Source organism: Bubalus kerabau, chromosome 20 (genome assembly GCF_029407905.1).
Source record: "Bubalus kerabau isolate K-KA32 ecotype Philippines breed swamp buffalo chromosome 20, PCC_UOA_SB_1v2, whole genome shotgun sequence".
Classification (NCBI taxonomy): Eukaryota; Metazoa; Chordata; class Mammalia; order Artiodactyla; family Bovidae; genus Bubalus; species Bubalus kerabau.
The window spans coordinates 50,757,466-50,778,869 of NC_073643.1; the positions used below are offsets into that span (position 1 = coordinate 50,757,466).

Below are 21,404 nucleotides of genomic sequence, written 5' to 3' on the forward strand. Positions count from 1 at the left end.
GGCTCACTGGGGTCGGAAGCTGCTGATCTCTCAGCTAAGAAGCTGTGGCTGTCCAGTGTGTGTAAAGGCCTGGCTGTGGGGTCTGAGGAATGAAAGGAAGACCGTCAGGGGGCTTCCCTGGTGGCTCACTGGTAAAGAATCCTTCTACCAATTGCAAGAGATGCGTTCGGTCCCCGGTGCAGGAAGATCCCACGTGCTGCAGAGCAGCTGAGCCTGTGCGTGCGTGCGTGCGTAGTCGTTGCAGTTGTGTCCGACTCTGTGCGACCGTGTGGATCATGGCCTGCCAGGCCCCTCTGTCCATAGAATTCTCCAGGCAAGAATACTGGAGTGGGTTGCCATTTCCTTCTCCAGCCTGTGCACCACAACTATTGAGCCTGTGCTCTGGAGTCTAGGAACCGCAACTACTAAAGCCTGCTCACCCAAGAGCCTGTGCTCCACAAGAGAAGCCAATGCAATGAGGAGCCTGAGCACCGCAACTAGAGAGTAGTCCCTGCTTGGTGCAACTAGAGAAAAGCCCACACAGTAACGAAGACGCAGCATGGCCGAAAATAAATAAATAAAAATGAAACTGTTGTCCCAACAGACCATCATGGATGTATTCTTACAAGTCAGGCTAATCTGCCCCACCCAGGCCAGGTCAGGAAGCTTTAGGAGCCAGACTGCCCTTGGGGTGGGGGTCGGGGTGCAGGTGGGACCCTGCATTTCTCACTGCTTGGGGACAAGGGTCTGAGGTGGGAATAGCTCTGCCCTTGGTCCAAATGACAGCCAGGCTGCATGACTCCTGTGAGCAATGCCCCTGCCAGGTAAACATGTCAAAGGAATGTTCATTGTCCTGATTTCACTGGATAATTCAGCTCCTGCTGTGGGGTGGAGTAAAGAGGTGGAGAGGCTTGACTGGAGAGCTAGCAGTGCAGTGAAGCCACCTCTCCTCTGGAAACTCAGTGGAAAATGGGAATGTTAAGGATTCTGCCCATACATTTCCTCTAATGCCTTGAGTCCAACAGCTGAGCCTGTGCTTCTCAAGCGGCAGTGGCTTCCCCCCGGTCTCCCCAGGCCTCCCCCTTGGACAGAGCTGCTCCTTTCATTGTCTTGGGGCCTGAAGGGTCAGGTTCAGACCGAATCCCTGAAAATCTTTTTATGGATCAGAGGATGTTACTAGAATTCACTCCCTATGTCCCCGCCTTAAATTGAGCTTAACGATGGGATACACATACCTCCTGAACAATATTGCAAGTAATATGGAGATGCCCCTTAATCCACAAACCCCTTTTCCGTTAGCACATTCCCGGGGAGAATGAAAATAAATGCCCTTGGAATTGAAACTGAAAATAATCCCTCCTATGGCCTCTATTCTTGGCCTTGGTCAGCTGAGACTCTGTAGTTGGGCTCTTCCTCCCTTTCTCCCTCACTCCCTTCCTTCCAGGCAATGGGAAGCCATGAGAGGGTTGAAAGCAAAAACGTAAAATGAGCTGGTTCACAGTAAAGAGAAAACACAGCTCGCTGCTGTGTGGAGAATTAATTAGTAGAGGTTTGGGGGAAAGAAGGGTGGCCACTTAGGAAACTATAGTAATAGCAGGTAAGAGGTGATGGAGGTGTGAGAGGGCCCAGTGGCAGAACGGGGAGACAGAGCTGTGTTTGGAGAAGTCAACAGATCTTGTTGATTGTGCAATGAGATGAAGGTGGCAACATAGTAGTCAGTGGTGACATTTATGAAGATGAGGAAGACCTAGTGGGGAAAGCAGGATCTCGAGGAGGAGGATCAAGACTTCAGTCTGCAGTGTCCAGTAGTTGCAGGGAAGCTGAGCAGGCAGTGAGCTCACTGCTCTGTTTTATAACAAATACAAAGCTCTGTGACTCAGGGCTGCTGCACTATGCCTCCCACCGCCCACTCCAATGGGCTCAAGAGCTCTCCTGTCTTCTTCCACCCATAATGGACTCAAGGCCACAGGTGAGGGTGAGGTGAGCCACTGTAGAAACTCTTAGCTCTGTTTGTAGCTCTGAACCAGGCAAAAGACACCAGGTGGGGCCCTTCCTGGCTCTGCCTATTTCTGTCCTCTGCAGACCCACCTGGTCATCATGAGGCCCTGGGACTTCCTCAGATCACAGCCCCAGGGTCACTGAGGTGTGCATTTCTCATTCCTAAAACACAGGGGAGCAGTTTGACTGAAGGGTGGGGAGGGGCTGAAAGAACAGCAGGTAGGGCTTAAAACATATGAAATTGATGCAGAGCCCACTAACCACTTCACAGGTTCCATCAGGAAGCCTGCCCATGTCACTGAGGATGCCTCACCTCCGGATCCCTCAATTGGCCTACAGGCACCCCCAGTCTACCCAAAAAAATACAGGAATAAGGAAATTGTGCGTGTCTCTGTGAATATACTAAAAAACCATCGAATACAGACTTCCCTGGTGATCCAGTGGTTAAGAATCCGCCTTTCAGTCTTTTCTCCATCATCCTATCTTATGTTCGGTTGAATTTGCTCCTTGCTCTCTTCTCACAGGACTTGCAGGATCAAGTGATTCCTGGCCAGGAAACAAAAACGGAATCATCCTATTCCCTAGTGGATTCGAATGAAAACTGGTAATAAAATCAGGCAAAGCTCCAAGAGACGACACTGGAGAAGATCCAAGCTGGGGATATAAGGAGTCTCACATATGAAGTGGCAAACATTTATGCTGTGTCAAGATCATGCGCATCTTAAGGGAATCACGGCAATGAGAACATCACCACTGTCTGAACAGCTCACGAGTATTTTATGGGAGCAATGGAATGTTTGGCTGTGGGTGTTTCCTCACTAGGGATCCGTTTGCTCAGTAATAAGTATGTGAAACATTAAAGAAAAAAAAAGAAGACTCCACCTTCCAATGCAGGGGATGAGGGTCTGATCCCTGGTCAGGGAACAAAGATCCCACATGTGGTGGGGCAATAAGCCCACACACAACTACTGAGCTCGTGAGCCACAACTGAGAGAAGCCCCGAAGCCACAACAAAGTTCCCGTGTGCCACAAAGACTCGACGCAGACAAAACATTAAAAAAATAAAAACCACTGAACCAGGTACTTCAAGGGGATGAATTGTATAGCATCTGCATTATTATACATTCTAACAAACCTGTTAACAAATAAAAATTAAAAGCACACCTGAAATGGAAAGATTCGAGGGTTATAGTATACAGAGATCAACTGTATGAGCAGTTGTGAAATGCTTGATACCGAATTGCAAAGTTGAAGGAGATAAATTATCTAATTTCAAGACTTATTGTCTTGAAAAACTATAAAGTTACAGTAATCAGAACAGGTAAGAATGTAAGAAGAGACAAACAGATCAATGATACAGAATAAAGAAGTCAGAAATAGACTCATATTTACACAGTCTATTGATTTTTTTATGTACCAAGCCAAGTCAATGCAGAAAGGAAATGTATTTTTCAATGGAACAGAAAACTTGACCCCTATCTAACATCATAGCCAAAAATAAATTAATTCAAGATGGATCATAGACCTAAACAAAAACTAAAGCAAAGCTGATACAAAGCTTCTAGAAGAAAACCCATGAGAAATATTTTGTGACCCTGGAGTTGACAAAGATTTCTTAGGGCAGAGAAAGCACTCAGTATAAAATATTGATAGAACTGGACTTCATCCAAATTAAAACCATCTGTTCATCAAAAGACAGCACTTAAAAAGTCACAGACCGGGGAAAAGAACATCTACAATACATGTATCTGACAAAGGACTCATATCCAGAGTATAAGAACTTCTGTGACGCAGTGATGAAGACAAACAGCCCAATAAAAGTGGAATAAATGCTTAAACCAATACTTCATAAAAGAAGATAAACGAATGGTCACTGAACACATGCTCCTCATAGCTGGATCCGTGAGCATCTGAGCAGTGAGGGGAGAAATTAAAGTCCCTGCGCTCCAAGGACACAGGCACGATTGCACAGATGGAGCCCCGGTAAACGAGGGGGCTGAGTCCCAGGGTGGAGGGAGACTCAAGCAGGAGAGGCCAGGGCACGGGGTGTTGGTGAATGTGATGACCCTAGGGGCAGGGAGGATATGGGTGCTTTGAATGCCACCAGGACGGACTCAGACTCAATCCAGTGGGCAGGGAGGAGCTGCCCCAGGGGCCGAGGAGAGGAGGGGGACACGATTCAAGCAAGGGGCCTGGGGCGAGCGTGAGGGGGGTGAGCGTCCTTCTCCAGCCCCCATCTTCTCTATCATTCTTCTCTACCTCTACCAGAAGTCCTAAGGAGACCTCTTCAGGGAAGAGCGGAAAGAAGAGAAGAAAGGAGGGGGTCTGTGAGGGTGTCAGTGGGATCAACCCCCTGAATATGCTCCCAGCCCCAGAGCCTGAGGGGGAAGGAAGGAAGGTCTGCTGGTCCTGGGGGCCTCACAGAGTTCTGCCGTATTGCATGAATGGGTCAGCAACTCAACTCTTCTCTCCTAAGGTAATCATTGGTAGCTGTTTGGTGTACATACCTTACTCCCTCTTTATCTGCATTTATAGCATATATGTATAATTATACATTTTGATGGTTTTTTTTTTTTACCATCCCATACAATGATGGTTTTATATCTCATCTAATGGGATCATAATGATGTTCAGCTTTTTTCACTTACAAAATACATCTTGGATACACTTTCTCATCAGTACATATATATATAAAATTATTTTTCAGCAGTTATGTTATAGGCTATAGTATAAACGGACTATAAACCATTAGATCAATGCCCAATTTTGCCAACTGGGGATGTCACCAATGACTATCTTTATACACCTTTATATTGATGGGCCACTCTTTCCAGTGTCTTGCTTTTGGCCATTTCCAGCAGAAGAGAACGGACAGCACTGTTGCCTCTTCCTTGGTTGGGGCTTCACTCTTGGGAGCCATCCTGGTGCTTGAGTCACAACTGGCCTTATGACATCACAGGTCTGCCACCCTGACTCTTTTCTCCCATGCCATGACTAGAGGAACACAGACCTGAGGGGATTTGAACCATCTACACCCAATCCATGTGGAACCAATAATGGTGAGTAAGACAGAGGCTGACACACTAGGCATTTGGAGCTGTCCCCATAAATCTCAGGGTGAGAGAACTCCCCCTAACTTCTGACTACTCTGGGAAGCCCTGTGCACTAGGGCTGTGTGGCTTGCTTACTGGAGAGAGAGGGAGAGCAGCCTCACTCTTGCCTTTCCCCTCTCTGCTGATTGCAGGAGACAGACCAGCCTAAGACAGTTGATGAAAACACTGAAAATAAGCCTCAGGAGAATAAGGGGCTGGTGGAGAATAGTTTACCCTCAGAACCATCGCCGACGTTCAAGAAGGCAGAGGTAAGGGGAGCCCTGACTTGGATGTCTCCGGGTTTTGTGTCCTGATACCGTGGCTAGTGTCTTTGGTATGTTCCAGAGCCAGGAACAGGAATAAACTCTTTCTTGTCTGTCCCCTTTTCCTGTTTTTTTTTTTCTTTAAAAGGCTCAACAAGAGAATAAAGCAGCAACAAAGGGAGCGGATAATGCTGATAAGAGATCAGGAGTGGTATGATCCCCTCACCCAGATGACACGGGGCTGGGAGTGCAAATGTGGGAGTTGTGTTTGTGGAATGGAATGGCCAATATTCTATTTAGAAGCTGGGTTTAATCAGTGGTGTGTATGTGTGTGTGTGTGTGTGTGTATGTGTGTGAGCATGTGTGCATGTATGTTTGCTTGCTAATTAAGATTTAAAATTTGAAAGTCAAGAGAAGTGAAGATGAGGAAGAGATGAGAGGCAGCATTTTACGGGATGGGGGAAACTTTAGACACTATGATATTGCAGAGGAAGAGAGCAGGCTGAATTGGAGCTCGAGCCAAGGATGAAAGGGCAGGATAGCAGAGGAAGCCATTTCTCCAGTAGGTGTGTGGGCTCTGAAGGGAAGAGTCCTGGATCTTGGTTGGGTGGGCAGTCTCAGGTGGACTTTGATAACACTCTGATTATGGAAATCTGGCCTGAGGTTGGCCAATTTGACCCATGTAATACTGGGTAGCCAGAACAAACACATGAAAAGATGCTCAGCATCACTCTTTATCAGAGAAATGCAAATCAAAACCACAATGAGGTACCATCTCACACCAGTCAGAATGGCTGCTATCAAAAAGTCTACAAACACTAAATGCTGGAGAGGGTGTGGAGAAAAGGGAACCCTCTTACACTGTTGGTGGGAATGCAAACTAGTACAGCCACTATGGAGAACAGTGTGGAGATTCCTTAAAAAACTGGAAATAGAACTGCCACATGACCCAGCAATTCCACTGCTGGGCATACACACTGAGGAAACCATAATTGAAAGAGACACATGTACCCCAATGTTCATCGCAGCACTGTTTATAATAGCCAGGACATGGAAGCAACCTAGATGTCCATCAGCAGACGAATGGATAAGAAAGCTGTGGTACATACACACAATGGAATATTACTCAGCCATTAAAAAGAATGCATTTGAATCAGTTCTAATGAGGTGGATGAAACGAGCCTATTATACAGAGTGAAGCAAGTCAGAAAGAAAAACAATAATACAGTATACTAATGCATATGTATGGAGTTTAGAAAGATGGTAACGATGACCCTATATGCGAGACAGCAAAAGAGACACAGATGTAAAGAACAGTCTTTTGGACTCTGTGAGAGAAGGCGAGGCTGGGATGATTTGAGAGAATAGCATTGAAACATGTATATTATCATATGTGAAACAGATCACCAGTCCAGGTTTGATGCATGGGACAGGGTGCTCAGGGCTGGTGCACTGGGATGACCCTGAGGGAAGGGATGGGGAGGGAGGTGGGAGGGGGGGAACACATGAACACCCATGGCAAAAACCACTGCAATATTGTAAAGTAATTAGCCTCCAATTAAAATTAATTAATTAATTAAAAAAATACCAGGTAGCCAGGACACATATACTTCCGTTTTACAGATGGGTGCTCTGAGATTCAGAGGTCAATGTGGTGTATCCATGCCCATTAACCAGAGGGGAACAGAAAGGACACCTACTTGGCCTGTGGGTCCAGCCAGCATCCTGCACAGTGCTCCTGGGGATCAGAGGAGGAGTGGTTGCTCATAGGGCATCAGAGACCCTTCGTGGCACACCCTGGGGCTGAAGTGGGTGGGGAATATCCTCTCAATGTCTCCTTTTATTTTTCTCATTAGGTCACAAAACCCCAAAAGAAGCCTCCCGTCAGTGATCCAGAAGCAGTAAAGATCCAGGCCTGGTGGCGGGGCACCCTGGTGCGCAGGATGCTGCTGCACACGGCGCTCAGAGTGTGGATCATTCAGGCCTGGTGGAGGGTCAAGCTGGCGCGGCTGCAAGATAACAGGCGGCGGGCAGCTCTGGAGAACTTCACACGGAAGGAGTGGGCAGCAGTCAGGCTGCAGTCCTGGGTCCGCATGTGGCGCATCCGCCTGCGCTACTGCCGTCTGCTGGATGCTGCCCGCATCATCCAGGCCTACTGGAGGTGCCACTCCTGCACTTCCCGGGGTTTCATCAAGGGCTACTACAGAGTCACAGCCAACCAGCTACATCTCGAACTCGAGATCTTGCTGGGCTCAGGGCCTTGCATTGTGACGGAGTGTATTCCCCTTCCAATAAAGCAGTGAAGTGGTCTATACCCAGCCCCTCTCTGCTTGATAAACTCCAGGACATCAGGGCCAAGGGTGGCAAATGGTTAGCATCTCACATGCTAGCTCTGAGGAATTGGCACGGGTTGTTTGAGGCTCTGAGGTTTTCTGAGGAAGAGGATTCTGAGCCTTAGTCCAGACTGAGCAGTTCAGTTCAGTCGCTCAGTCATGTCCAACTCTTTGTGACCCCATGAATCGCAGCACACCAGGCCTCCCTGTACATCACCATCTCCTGGAGTTCACCCAAACTCATGTCCATCGAATCAGTGATGCCATCCAGCCATCTCATCCTCTGTCGTCCCCTTCTCCTCCTGCCTCCAATCCCTCCCAGCATCAGAGTCTTTTCCAATGAGTCAATTCTTCGCATGAGGTGGCCAAAGTACTGGAGTTTCAGCTTTACCATCAGTCCTTCCAAAGAACACCCAGGACTGATCTCCTTCAGAATGGACTGGTTGGATCCCCTGGCAGTCCAAGGGACTCTAGATTGTGATTGATTAGCAATGTCTGACATAGGCAGGGAAGTTGGGAGTACAGATCTGCCATGTCGCCAACTCAGAGAGTATCACTCATGTTTGGTCAATGGAAATGGTGCCTCTCCCCAAGGCTGGGTATAATGGAAGCCTGGGGCAGGGGTGGGGTTGTCCCACACAACAGCACATTTGCCAGGAATTCATTCACCCCAGTCTATTTGCTCTGGGCATGATCTCCCATCCTCATGACTGAGGGGAGCCCACCACCCCAAAGTCTTGATCCTGGTTCCTGTTGTTTCATAAACTGCACCCCACACCCAACCCCCTGTAAATGGAGGACGAGAAAAGATGGAAGAGGCAGACTACCTCAGATCAGTAGGTGGCAGGTTTAGTAAGCAAGGGAACTTATTTACAAGGCTTGTCTTGGGCAGCTGCAGACAAGTAGATCTCTGTTCTGCACTTGCATGCCAGCATTTTGAAAGTTTATATAGAGGCCTTAATGAGGTTCAGCCACATAAACCATCCAGATATTCTCAATAACACATTACTCTCAAGGCTGCATCCTTGAAAATGCCTCTCACTGTGGGAATGGTGGGTAGATCCCACACTTTAAGGACAAGGGAGGCAGTGTTCAGTTCAGTCCAGTCCAGTTGCTCAGTTGTGTTCCACTCTTTGTGACCCCATGGACACATGTCAGGGTTCCCTGTCCATCACCAACTCCCGGAGCTTGCTCCAACGCATGTCCATTGGGTCACTGAAGCCATCCAACCATCTCATCCTCTGTTGTCCCCTTCTCCTGCCTTCGATCTTTCCCAGCATTAGGGTCTTTTCCAATGAGTCAGTTTTTCGCATCAGTTGGCCAAAGTACTGGAGTTTCAGCTTCAGTATCAGTCCTTCCAATGAATATTCAGGACTGATTTCCTGGAGGATTATTGAATGGTTTAATCTCCTTGCAGTCCAAGGGACTCTCAAGAGTCTTCTCCAACACCACAATTGAAAAGCATCAATTCTTTGGCATTCAGCTTTCTTTATGGTTCAACTCTCACATCCATACATGACTACTGGAAAAACCCTAGCTTTGACTAGACGGACCTTTGTCGGCAAAGTGATGTCTCTGCTTTTTACTGTGCTGTCTGGGTTGGTCACAGCTTTTCTTCCAAGGAAAGGGAGGGGGTGACAGGCATCCAGTTGCCCAGGTCTCTCTTGTGTGTCAGTGGCAGTACGTCTTTTCAACGACCCCTTCCAATAACTTCCTGCTCACTTTAGGGGCTGTAACTTCACACTTGGCCTCCAAGTTAGAATCTGAACCCCAAACTGAAAATGGTTAGAGTGCATGGCCCCTGTCCTCATTCCTACCTCAAACTCCGTCCCTCACTCTCTGACCCTTAATGGAGGCTTGGGCTCATTCTCTTCCAGACCTTACTGATGTGGGAGGTTCCACGGGCTTGGGGTTGGGGGTGGGGTTAAAGAAGGCATTCCGCTTCTAGCTGAACCTTCTGGTGAGTGTCAGCCCCTAGGTGATCACAGACCCAGAGCTGAGAAGGCAGAAGCTGGGTCTCCTTCACCCTCTCCCCAGTTTCTGCAAGAACTGGTCCTCTGACCGTCCCTTCTTGTGACAAGCTGCCACACTGGGGCCTAAGTGATGATAAAGGGCCAATTAAGAGGTCAAGCTTAGGTTGTCCTTCTGCCCATCTAGGCACTGCTGTTTCACGGTTTCCTGCAGAGAGAGGCAGTCTGAGGTCTTGGGTTATTCCCCATCCAAGCTGCAAGCCCAGAAGCCCTGCCTCCATCCCGGCTCCATGTGGTCTGCCCTGGCAAGTGGGTCCCTGAGCTCACATTTCCCAGAGGTCTCCTGCTCCAGCTCTCTGTCTTGCACTGGGGCTTGAGCTGTGTCTTTCCCACTTTTTGTCCCTCTGTGTCCTGCCCCTGTGTCTCACTCAGGTTCTGGTCTCTCTCTCTTGCTCTGAAGGATTTCTGTCCCCTCTCCCCTCATTTCCCTTTCTCTCTTGTGTTCAGTGACTCAGAGTTAACAGCAAGGACTTTAGAACCAAACCGAGCTAAGTCACACCAATGTGGCTTCCCCACTCACTGCTGTGTGGCCATGGATATGTCATTTTTCCTATCTGAGCCCCAATTCCCTGAGCTGTGAAGTGGGGCTAATAATCCTCATCATTCAGTGTGAATGTCAAATAGCATAAAAATTCAGCCTTAGCAAAAGAACAAGGAAAGAAGGTTACATTTACACACCTTAAAAACTGGCAGTCAGAGTGGGAAGGGAATCATGTTTAGTCCAATTAAGAACACCAAAGGTTCCCTACCATCAGAATCAACTGCAGATGTTTGGGGCTTCCCTGGTAGCTCAGCAGTAAAGAATCCGCTTGCCAGTGCAGAAGACGTGGGTTCAATCTGTGGTCTGGGAAGATCCCACATGCTAAGGAGCAACTAGGCCTGTTCACCACACCTACTGTGACGGTGATCTAGACCCCAGGAGCTGCAACTACAGAGCTCTTATGTCACAACTACTGAAGCCCGAGTGCCCTGGAGCCTGTGCTCAGCAACAACAGAAGCCACCGCAACTAAAGAAAAACCCACACAGCAATGAAGACCCAGCACAGCCATAAATAAATACATAAAATTACAAAATTTTTAAAAAAGAAGGAAAAAAGTATATACACGAAACTACAAATAATTACATTAGGAGTGCGAGTGTGCGTGCTGAGTCACTTCAGTCGTGTCTGGCTCTTTGCAGCCCCATGGACTATAGCCCTCCAGGCTCCCCTGTTCATGGGATTCTGGAGGCAAGAATATGGGGTGGGTTGCCATGCCCTCCTCCAGGGGACCTTCCTGACCCAGGGATCAAAACCACATCTCTTATGTCTTCTGTGAGAAGAGTTGAATTGCTGATCCATTTATATAATACTGGGAACCTCTATGAGGCCCCTAGGACCAGCAAACCTGCTTTCCTTCCCCTTCAGGCTCTGGGGCTGGGAGTATATTCAAGAGGCTGATCCCACTGACACTCATTGGCTCCTCCTTATTTCTTTCTGCCCCTCCTGAAAGAGATCTACTGAGGCCCTCTAGGAGGAAACTCTGGTAGAGGTGGCGGAGAATGGTGGGGATAGGGTAGGAGAATGCTGGTACTTCTGTGTGTCACCCACAGTGGTCCTGAGGGCTGCCTGTGTTTGGTTTCCTGTGCTATGTCCCTTACTCCAGCCCCAGGAGATGTACCCTCATCATAATCAAGCCAGCACATCTGCAAAAACTCCCCTTGGATGATGTTACCCCTGTGCTCCTCAGCCCCTGAGGAGGCTCCTCCCTGCCCACTGGCTTGAGTCTGAGCAGATCCTAGTGGCATTCAAAACCCCAACACCCTCCTTGCTTCTAGGGTCACCACATCCGTCAACACCCCAGTCCCTGGCCTCTTCCCTCATCAGTTGTAAGGTCTCACTCAGCACCTCAGTTTCCTCATCTGTGAAGTGGGGTGAACGTCATCAGGGACAGTAGTGACTAGAGGCTAGACTATGGAGGCAGACTAATGGGGATATTAAACTGATGTGGGTCTCCTAGGGGTCTGGCCAACACCTTTATCTTCAAACGGATGCTTCCTGTGCCTTCACTGTCCCAGGCATTGTACTCCACTATTGCCCCATTCTCCAATTTACCCTTGTTCTTTCCACTCTTCCATTCATTAACTTCACACTGACACTCCCTTTCAGCCTTCAATGCCCTCCTCCTCTTCTCTTCAACTGCTCTCCCCCTAGCCCCACACCGATTTCCTCCACACTCCCTCTTCACACTGCAAGGCATTTCTGTGACCCCCGGGTCTGTGACCCTGAGGGGACCAGGGCCTCACTATAGCCAAGTGGGTCTTTAGAGGCCAGGAACAGGAAGAGGTGGGGCCCTGTGCGGTGTCTGACTGACCCCCCGTCTCCTCACTGCGACATTGAGGTCCTCAGGGAAAGAAGAAGAATATAGAAGAGTGCTTGAGGCCACTTGAGCCTGAGATGTGGGTCCTGGCTGGTCCTGAGGTCGTAGGGGTTTTCTGGCCTGTGTAGTTCTTGCTTTCCCAGGGACCTAATAAACAGGAGACTTACAGATAGATAAGACATAGGAAGTTTAGCCACAGGAAGGGAGTTAACCTTGTTCCCCCAACTCTGATATCCTCATCAGAGATGATCATTGTTAATTTTTGTGGATATCTTCCTAATTTCTACCACCTTTTAAATTAATACCTTTACAAGATATGTGTATAAATCTATGCTTTTATTTAGTTCATTTTGATTTGATGAACTTGCTAATCTTGCTAAATCTTGTACACTCTTCTATATCAGTACATAGAGGGCACACTCATTGCTTCTAGCTGTTATTTGGTATACCATTGTTTAAACAAATTGAAATCAGGACTGCCCTAGTGGTCTACTGGCTAAGACTCTGCACTCCCAATGCAAGGGGCCCGGTTCCACCCCTGGTCGGAGAACCAGATCCCGCATGACACAGTTAAAAGATCCCGAATGCTGCAATGAAGATCAAAGATCCTAAGTGTGACAGCTACCATCATATATATTTATGTATATATATAAAAAAAAACTATTATGTATAACATGGATAAACAAGGTCTTACTGTGTAGCGCAGGGAACTGTATATCCTATGATAATCCATAATGGAAAAGAATATGAAAAAGAATGTATATATATTATATATAACTGAACCACTTTGCTGTATAGCAGAAATTCACACAGCATTATAAATCAATTACTTCAATAAAATAAATTTAAAAAACAAATGAACCAAAACCCTCTTAACGAATACCAGGCAGGCTTTAATGAGCAACGTTATATACCTTTCCATCAGTGGGTCAGTATTTGAGGTGTTCTTCTTTGTAACCAGAACTGTGTTCATTTAGGTAGGAAAGAAAGGACAGGTTCTTAAGTTTTCCTTAGAAGGGGCTCAGCCGTTGGGAGTCATTCTGGTGCCTGAGTCATAGGTGCCCTTATGACATCATGCTCTCTCCTTCCTCCCCTCCATCTCTTCCGGCCAGAGCACTGGCTGGACAGCAGACCTGAAAGCAATGGGAACATCTAGCCCCTAACCATGGGTAATTTAGTAGAGTTAAGACCTAAGGGGGTTTGACTATCCAACCCAAACAATGGGCATTTAATGTCTTATGAGATAGATCTACCCAAGCTTTCTGGAGCTGGGTACATCTCCCATAGTTAGCTCAGGATGGGATCCCTTCTCATGTCTGAGATCCTAGGCAGGTCCAGGAAGCCTCGTGTGTGGTTGACTTGGCACCTAGTGGTGGGGAGAGCACCCTTACTTTCATGTTTTTCTCTCTAACCTCTGATAAGGACAGCAAACCTTCCAAATTATAATCACAGGTTATGATGAAGTCTCATTGATAGAACAGAGCTTGAAGGAGCAAAGGAGAGGGGAACAAGGGATTCCACTTCCAACACCCTACCCACACCACTGCCACTGCCCTCCCACCCCTCCCTGGGTAGATGGATCTGGGATATTGTGTTGGGGAGAGCCTTGACTTGTGTTATCTCTGGCCCTTGTGGCCCAGTGGAGTGACTCAAAGGTCTGTGACCATGTAATTTATTTTCCAAAGACAGATGCTTCAGAGAGTGAAAGGGGCACTTATCAACATCACACCAGGACAACAGGCACAGACCCAGGATATGCTAGGCAAACTGGGACAAATGGCCGCCACACACAGAGTAGGAAATGAAGAGGGGTTGACCTCTCCTTGGCTGTCTTTTCCCCCTATTTCTTCCTTAGGTTGAGAGTCTAGCCAAGGTGTGCGCTAAGGAGGAGGGCAAAGAGTGTGAATCCAGGCCTCACAGGGTTGAGAGACTCAAAGTGAGGATTGTGTTTGGGCAATGCAAAGGCCAAGGTACAGGAAGACTGGGGTGTGTGTGCGCATGCACATATGCGCGTGTATCTTTGTAATGATGTATGTGTTGATTGGTGTTAAGAGCTTAAAGTGTGTGAGGTGCAGGAATCTTTTAACATTTTGGTGAGGCAGAGGGAGGCAACAGGCAGGTTTAACCTGAAGTCAGAGGTGAGACGGCAGGGAGAGCAAAAATGCCACTCTTCCAGCAGATGAGAGGCGACTGAAGGGAAGAGTCATGGTTCTCAGGTAGGTGGTCAGGTCCAGGTGAAATGTTTATCTCTTTCACTTCTAGATCAGGGTGTTCCTGCTGTAGATGGTCAACCAGGTCCGTGCAAAACTGGGCAAGATTGCAAGTGCAGGTGCACCTCCATTGTACAGATGGAGACCCTGAGACCCAGAGGACAAGATGAGGCTCCCATGTCCATTAACCGGAGAGTGGCAGAAGCAGGATATTTAGTCGATCTCGAGGTGCAGCTGCTGCTCACAACAGATCTCCCGAACGTCAGAGAAATGGCCCCTTGCTGCCACAACTTAGGGCCAAAATGTATGCGTTTCCTAAGTGTCCCCTGTTTTCTCTTTTAAGGCCCCAAAGTAAGAATCGTGAGAAAAGAAGAAAACAAGGCGGTTGTTTCCATTCAGGCCTGGTGGCGGGGCACTCTGGTGCGCAGGACGCTGCTGCATGCGGCTCTCAGAGCATGGATCATTCAATGCTGGTGGAAACAGAAACTGGTGCTGCTGATGGAGAACAGGCGACGGGTGGCCCTAGACGCCTTCGCAAGGCAAGAATGGGCAGTGGTCAAGCTACAATCCTGGGTCCGCATGTGGTGCATCCGCCTTCGTTACTTACGTTTGCTCCATGCCGTCCACATCATCCAGGTCTATTGGCGCTGGCATAGTTGTCATACCCGTGGTTTCATTCAGGGCCATTATGACCTCAAAGAAAACCAACTGAATCTTCAACTTGAAATCTCTTTGGGTTCACAAGCTTGTAGAGTACAACAATGCATACCACTCCCAATAAAGGAATGACCAGGTCTGCTATATCTGTGTCCCCAGCTCTTTTGTCAGACATACCTCAACAAGGTCATTAGGCTAAGGGTAGCAAATACTTCAGTTCAGGATTAGTTCAGTCGCTCAGTCATGTCCGACTCTTTGCGACCCCATGAATCGCAGCACGCCAGGCCTCCCTGTCTATCACCAACTCCCGGAGTTCACTCAAATTCACGTTCATCGAGTCGGTGATGCCATCCAGCCATCTCATCCTCTGTCATCCCCTTCTCCTTCTGCCTTCAATCACTCCCGGCATCAGGGTCTTTTTCAATGAGTCAACTCTTCGCATGAGGTGGCCAAAGTACTGGAGTTTCAGCTTCAGCATCATTCCCTCCAAAGAACACCCAGGACTGATCTCCTTTAGAATGGACTGGTTAGATCTCCTTGCAGTCCAAGGGACTCTCAAGAGTCTTCTCCAACACCACAGTTCAAAAGCATCAACTCTTCGGTGCTCAGCTTTCTTCACAGTCCAACTCTCACATCCATACATGACCACTGGAAAAACCATAGCCTTGACTAGACGAACCTTTGTTGGCAAAGTAATGTCTCTGCTTTTGAATATGCTATCTAGGTTTGTCATAACTTTCCTTCCAAGGAGTAAGCGTCTTTTAATTTCATGGCTGCAATCACCATCTGCAGTGACTTTGGAGCCCCAAAAATAAAGTCTGACACTGTTTCCACTGTTTCCCCATCTATTTGCCATGAAATGATGGGACCAGATGCCATGATCTTAGTTTTCTGAATGTTAAGCTTTAAGCCAACTTATTCACTCTCCACTTTCACTTTCATCAAGAGGCTTTTTACTTCCTCTTCACTTTCTGCCATAAGGGTGGTGTCATCTGCATATCTGAGGTTATTGATATTTCTCCCGGCAATCTTGATTCCAGCTTGTGCTTCTTCCAGCCCAGCGTTTCTCATGATGTACTCTGCATATAAGTTAAATAAGCAGGGTGACAAAATACAGCCTTAATGTACTCCTTTTCCTATTTGGAACCAATCTGTTGTTCCATGTCCAGTTCTAACTATTGCTTCCTGACCTGCATACAGGTTTCTCAAGAGGCAGGTTAGGTGGTCTGGTATTCCCATCTGTTGAAGAATTTTCCACAGTTTATTGTGATCTACACAGTCAAAGGCTTTGGCATAGTCAATAAAGCAGAAATAGATGTTTTTCTGGAGCTCTCTTGCTTTTTCGATGATCCAGCGGATGTTGGCAATTTGATCTCTGGTTCCTCTGCCTTTTCTAAAACCAACTTGAACATCTGGAAGTTCACAGTTCATGTACTGCTGAAGCCTGGCTTGGAGAATTTTGAGCATTACTTTACTAGCGTGTGAGATGAGTGCAATTGTGCGATAGTTTGAGCATTCTCTGGCATTGCCTTTCTTTGGGATTGGAATGAAAACTGACCTTTTCCAGTCCTGTGGCCACTGCTGAGTTTTCCAAATTTGCTGGCCTATTGAGTGTAGAACTTTCACAGCATCATCTTTCAGGATTTGAAATAGCTCCACTGGAATTTCATCACCTCCACTAGCTTTGTTCATAGTGATGCTTTCTAAAGCCCACTTGACTTCACATTCCAGGATGTCTGGCTCTAGGTGAGTGATCACACCATCGTGATTATCTGGGTCATGAAGATCTTTTTTGTACAGTTCTTCTGTGTATTCTTGCCACCTCTTCTTAATATCTTCTGCTTCTGTTAGGTCCATACCATTTCTGTCCTTTATCAAGCCCATCTTTGCATGAAATGTTCCCTTGGTATCTCTCATTTTCTTGAAGAGATCTCTAGTCTTTCCCATTCTGTTGTTTCCCTCTATTTCTTTGCATTGATTGCTGAGGAAGGCTTTCTTATCTCTCCTTGCTATTCTTTGGAACTCTGCATTAAGATGCTTATATCTTTCTTTTTCTCCTTTGCTTTTCGCTTCTCTTCTTTTCACAGCTATTTGTAAGGCCTCCCCAGACAGCCATTTTGCTTTTTTGCATTTCTTTTCCATGGGGATGGTCTTGATCCCTGTTTCCTGTAGAATGTCACCAACCTCCATCCATAGTTCATCAGGCACTCTATCTATCAGATCTAGTCCCTTAAATCTATTTCTCACTTCCACTGTATAATCATAAGGAATTTGACTTAGTTCATACCTGAATGGTCTAGTGGTTTTCCCTACTTTCTTCAATTTAAGTCTGAATTTGGCAATAAGGAGTTCATGATCTGAGCCACAGTCAGCTCCTGGTCTTGTTTTTGCTGACTGTATAGAGCTTCTCCAACTTTGGCTGCAAAGAATATAATCAATCTGATTTTGGTGTTGACCATCTGGCAATGTCCATGTGTAGAGTCTTCTCTTGTGTTGTTGGAAGAGGGTGTCTGCTATGACCAATGTGTTCTCTTGGCAAAACTCTATTAGCCTTTGCCCTGCTTCATTCCGTATTCCAAGGCCAAATTCGCCTGTTACTGCAGGTGTTTCTTGACTTCCTACTTTTGCATTCCAGTCCCCTATAATGAAAAGGACATCTTTTTTGGGTGTTAGTTCTAAAAGGCCTTGTAGGTCTTCATAGAACCGTTCCACTTCAGCTTCTTCAGCGTTACTGGTTGGGGCATAGACTTGGATTACTGTGATATTGAGTGGTTTGCCTTGGAAACGAACAGAGATCATTCTGTCATTTCTGAGATTGCATCCAAGTACTGCATTTCGGACTCTTTTGTTGACCATGATGGCTACTCCATTTCTTCTAAGGGATTCCTGCCCACAGTAGTAGATATAAGGGTCATCTGAGTTAAATTCACCCATTCCAGTCCATTTCAGTTTGCTGATTCCTAGAATGTCGACGTTCACTCTTGCCATCTCCTGTTTGACCACTTCCAATTTGCCTTGATTCATGGACCTAACATTCCAGGTTCCTATGCAATATTGCTCTTTACAGCATCGGACCTTGCTTCTATTACCAGTCACATCCACAACTGTGTATTGTTTTTACTTTGCCTCCATCCCTTCATTCTTTCTGGAGTTATTTCTCTACTGATCTCCAGTAGCATATTGGGCACCTACTGATCTGGGGAGTTCCTCTTTCAGTATCCTATCATTTTGCCTTTTCATACTGTTCATGGGGTTCTCAAGGGAAGAATACTGAAGTGGTTTGCCATTCCCTTCTCCAGTGGACCACATTCTGTCAGACCTCTCCACTATGACCCACCTGTCTTGGGTGGCCCCACAGGACATGGCTTAGTTTCATTGAGTTAGACAAGGCTGTGGTCTGTGTGATTAGATTGACTAGTTTTCTGTGATTATGGTTTCAATGTGTCTGCCCTCTGATGCCCTCTTGCAACACTTACCGTCTTACTTGGGTTTCTCTTACATTGGAAGTGGGGTATCTCTTCACGTATTTGCCAAGATGGCAAATACTTGGCATCTCATAAATCAGCTCTGAGGAAGTGACAGGGGTTGCCTGGGGTTCGGTGTGGAGGATTTTAAGAGTCTGGTGCTGGATGAGTGGGGTCTGTGGTTGATTAGCAGTGTCTGCTGCCATGGCTAGGAGAGTTGAAGTTGCAGGGCTGCCAAGTCCGCCAACTCCAGGGAGGCTCCTTCAGTGTGTGGTCTATGTAAATGGTGCATCAATGTAATCATGCAACATGGAGGCCTGTGTCATCTTTTGCTCTTTTCCCCAAAGTCTTTAAAAACTACTATTTAAAAATGGTGGTAAATATATACAACATAAAATTTCCCATTTTAACCATTTTTGAGTAAAGAGCTCAGTAACATTAAGCATATTCACATTGTTGTACAACTATCACAACTGTCTCCAGAACTTTATCTGCAAAATTGAAACTCTACCCACAACCTCCGGCAACCACTATTCTGCTTTTTTGTCTCTATGAATTCAATTACTCTAAATGCCTTGTATGAGTGGAATCATACAATATTTGTCCTTTTGTGATTATCTCACTTAGCATAAGGTCTTAAAAGTTCAGTTGTTTAGAGTATTTTTATATTAATGCTACCCTCTTGCCTTTCTCAGGGACTGTTTCTGTTGATTTACTTTTTCCCTTTGAATGGGCCATAATTTTCCCTTTCTTTGTATGCCTTGTAGTTTTTTTTGTTGTTGTTCTTGTTGAAGATTGGACAGTTGAGGGAACTTCCCTGATGGCCTTGTGGCTACAACTCCATGCTCCCAAAGCAGGGAGCCTGGGCTCAATCCCTGGTTAGGAAACTAGATCCCACACGCCACAGCTAAGAGTTTGCATGCCACAGCTAAGACCAGTGTACCAAATAAATACATGACATGAATGTTAAAAAAATGGTTGGACATTTAATCTCACAATGTGGTTCTTCTAGAGGCCAGATTTTTCACTCTTTCCCTGATTTTGCTGTTTTTGTTGGCTTGTTGTAGGGAGTCTCTGTGATGAGGATCAAAATAAGGTGTAAACTTAAGATCATCTTTGGGGTTTTCTGGGCCTGCACATTTCCCTGGGAATACATGGTAACTTTTAAAATTCTCCTTTATATGTGGTTGCTTTTAAGTGTCCTAGTCCTTGATTGTCTGGCTTCCAAAAAGGGGAAAAAAAGAAAGGAGGAGGAGGAAAAAAGGTTTTCTTTAAATCCTCTGGAAGTCACTTCAGATGGAGGGTGAGGGCATTGCAACAATTGTCTATGGGACTTGAAATGAAACAGTGCCCCCCCCACCCATTTCTGTACCTCTATGATAACAAGCAGCCATCAGCAATCTGAGCACAGATCCCCACCAATATTGAAGCACAGACTCTATTGCTTACCTTGGATTCTGCAAGCTTCGCACACATTTCTCTAGAACTCATTTATGGCTGCCTGCCATAGTCTTGCGGGTCATGATAAGAGCTGAAATTAACCAAAATTAGCCACAATTTACTGTCCAAGTTTCTGGAATTATGCCTTCAACTAGACCGTAAAGACTCTACCAGTAAACTGAACTAATAAACAAATTCGGTAAAGTTGCAGGATACAAAAATTAATTGCATTTCTATATACTAAAAATAACCTATCTGAAAAAGAAATTAAGTCTCATTTACAACTGTATCAAAGACAATAAAATACCTAGGAATACATTTAACCAAGGAGGTAAAAGATCTATATATTGAAAGCTAACAGAATGGAAGAACATAAATAAATGGAAAGATATCCCATGTTCAGGGCTCAGAAAAGCTAATATTTTTAAAATATCCTTACCACACAAAGCAATCAATAGACTCAGAGCAGTCCCTATCATAATTACAATGGCATTTTTCACATAAATAGAAAAAAATGATTCTACAATTTGCATATAACCATAAAAGACCTTGAACCAGTCAAAGTATTGTTGAGAAAAAAGAACAGATCTGGAGGCATCACACTTCCTGATTACAAATTATATTACAAAACCATAATAATCAGAGCAGAATGGTATTGGAAAAAAAACCAGACACATAGACCAATGGGACAGGATTGAGAGTCCAATAATGAACACATACATATATGTACGGTAAAGTAATATTTGACAAGGGTGCCAAGAAAATACTATTGATAAAGAATTGTCTTTTTCAGTAAATGGTGGGAAAACTGGATATCCACATGCAAAAGAATGAAATCGAACCACTCTTTTACATCACATGCAACCAACTCAAAGTGGATCAAAGACTTAAGTGTAACACCTAAAACCACAAAACCCCTAGAAGAAAAGAAGGGAAAAACTGCTTGACATTGGTCTTGGTAATTATTTTTTTTATATGTGACATCAAAAGCACAGGCAACAAAAGCAAAAATAAACCCAAGTGAGATACAGGAAATTAAAAAGCTTCTGCACAACAGAGGAAACAATCAGTAATATGAAAAAGCACCTTACAGAACAAGAGAAAATATTTGCAAGACTTGTGTCTGATAAGGGGTTAATGCTAAAACATACAAGGAACTCAAATAACCCAATAGTGAAGAAAAGCAAAAACAAACAATAACAAAAGTAAACCTGATTTTAAAATGGCCAGTGACCTGATTAGACATCTGTCCAAAGAAGACATACAAATGGCTAACAGATGAAAAAGTACTCAACACCACTAATAATGGAAATGCAAATCAAAACCATGTGAAATATAACCTCATACTTGTTAGAATGGCTATTATCAAAAACATAAATGGTAAGTGTTGACAAGGGTGTGGAGATGAGGGAATCCTTGTACATTGCTAGTGGGACTTAGAAATAAAAATCCACAACAAAACGTTAGTGGATCAAACCCAAAAATGTACAAAAGAAATTATGCACCAGGACCAAGTAGAAATTTATATCAGGTAAGCAAAGCTTCTTCACTTTTATTTATTATTTTTAGAGAGTGAAGGA

General features: G+C 45.6%; 2 protein-coding genes and 1 pseudogene across 2 annotated transcripts; all 3 read left to right on the forward strand.

Moving 5' to 3' along the window:
• The first annotated feature begins 1,930 nt into the window (after positions 1-1,930).
• Positions 1,931-3,361, forward strand: LOC129635055 (60S ribosomal protein L39-like; annotated as a pseudogene).
• A 1,008-nt stretch (positions 3,362-4,369) lies between these two features.
• Positions 4,370-7,636, forward strand: LOC129635247 (IQ domain-containing protein F1). Its single transcript, XM_055558041.1, has 5 exons — positions 4,370-4,453; positions 4,976-5,036; positions 5,222-5,338; positions 5,481-5,543; positions 7,189-7,636. The coding sequence occupies exons 2-5, from the start codon at positions 5,034-5,036 to the stop codon at positions 7,633-7,635; spliced, it is 630 nt and encodes a 209-aa protein (XP_055414016.1). The 5' UTR covers positions 4,370-4,453; positions 4,976-5,033; the 3' UTR covers position 7,636.
• A 6,193-nt stretch (positions 7,637-13,829) lies between these two features.
• Positions 13,830-15,052, forward strand: LOC129635056 (IQ domain-containing protein F5). Its single transcript, XM_055557681.1, has 3 exons — positions 13,830-13,847; positions 13,909-14,023; positions 14,607-15,052. Exons 1-3 carry the CDS (start codon positions 13,830-13,832, stop codon positions 15,050-15,052), a joined length of 579 nt encoding a protein of 192 aa, XP_055413656.1.
• Positions 15,053-21,404: the final 6,352 nt, after the last annotated feature.

What these genes read in the sequence shown, in the direction of transcription:
- LOC129635247 (XM_055558041.1), top strand. An exon ending in CGACGTTCAAGAAGGCAGAG is followed by an intron (nt 5,339 to 5,480) that starts GTAAGGGGAGCC and finishes TTTCTTTAAAAG; the next exon opens with GCTCAACAAGAGAATAAAGC. An exon ending in CTGATAAGAGATCAGGAGTG is followed by an intron (nt 5,544 to 7,188) that starts GTATGATCCCCT and finishes TTTTCTCATTAG; the next exon opens with GTCACAAAACCCCAAAAGAA.
- LOC129635056 (XM_055557681.1), top strand. An exon ending in TGGGCAATGCAAAGGCCAAG is followed by an intron (nt 14,024 to 14,606) that starts GTACAGGAAGAC and finishes TTCTCTTTTAAG; the next exon opens with GCCCCAAAGTAAGAATCGTG.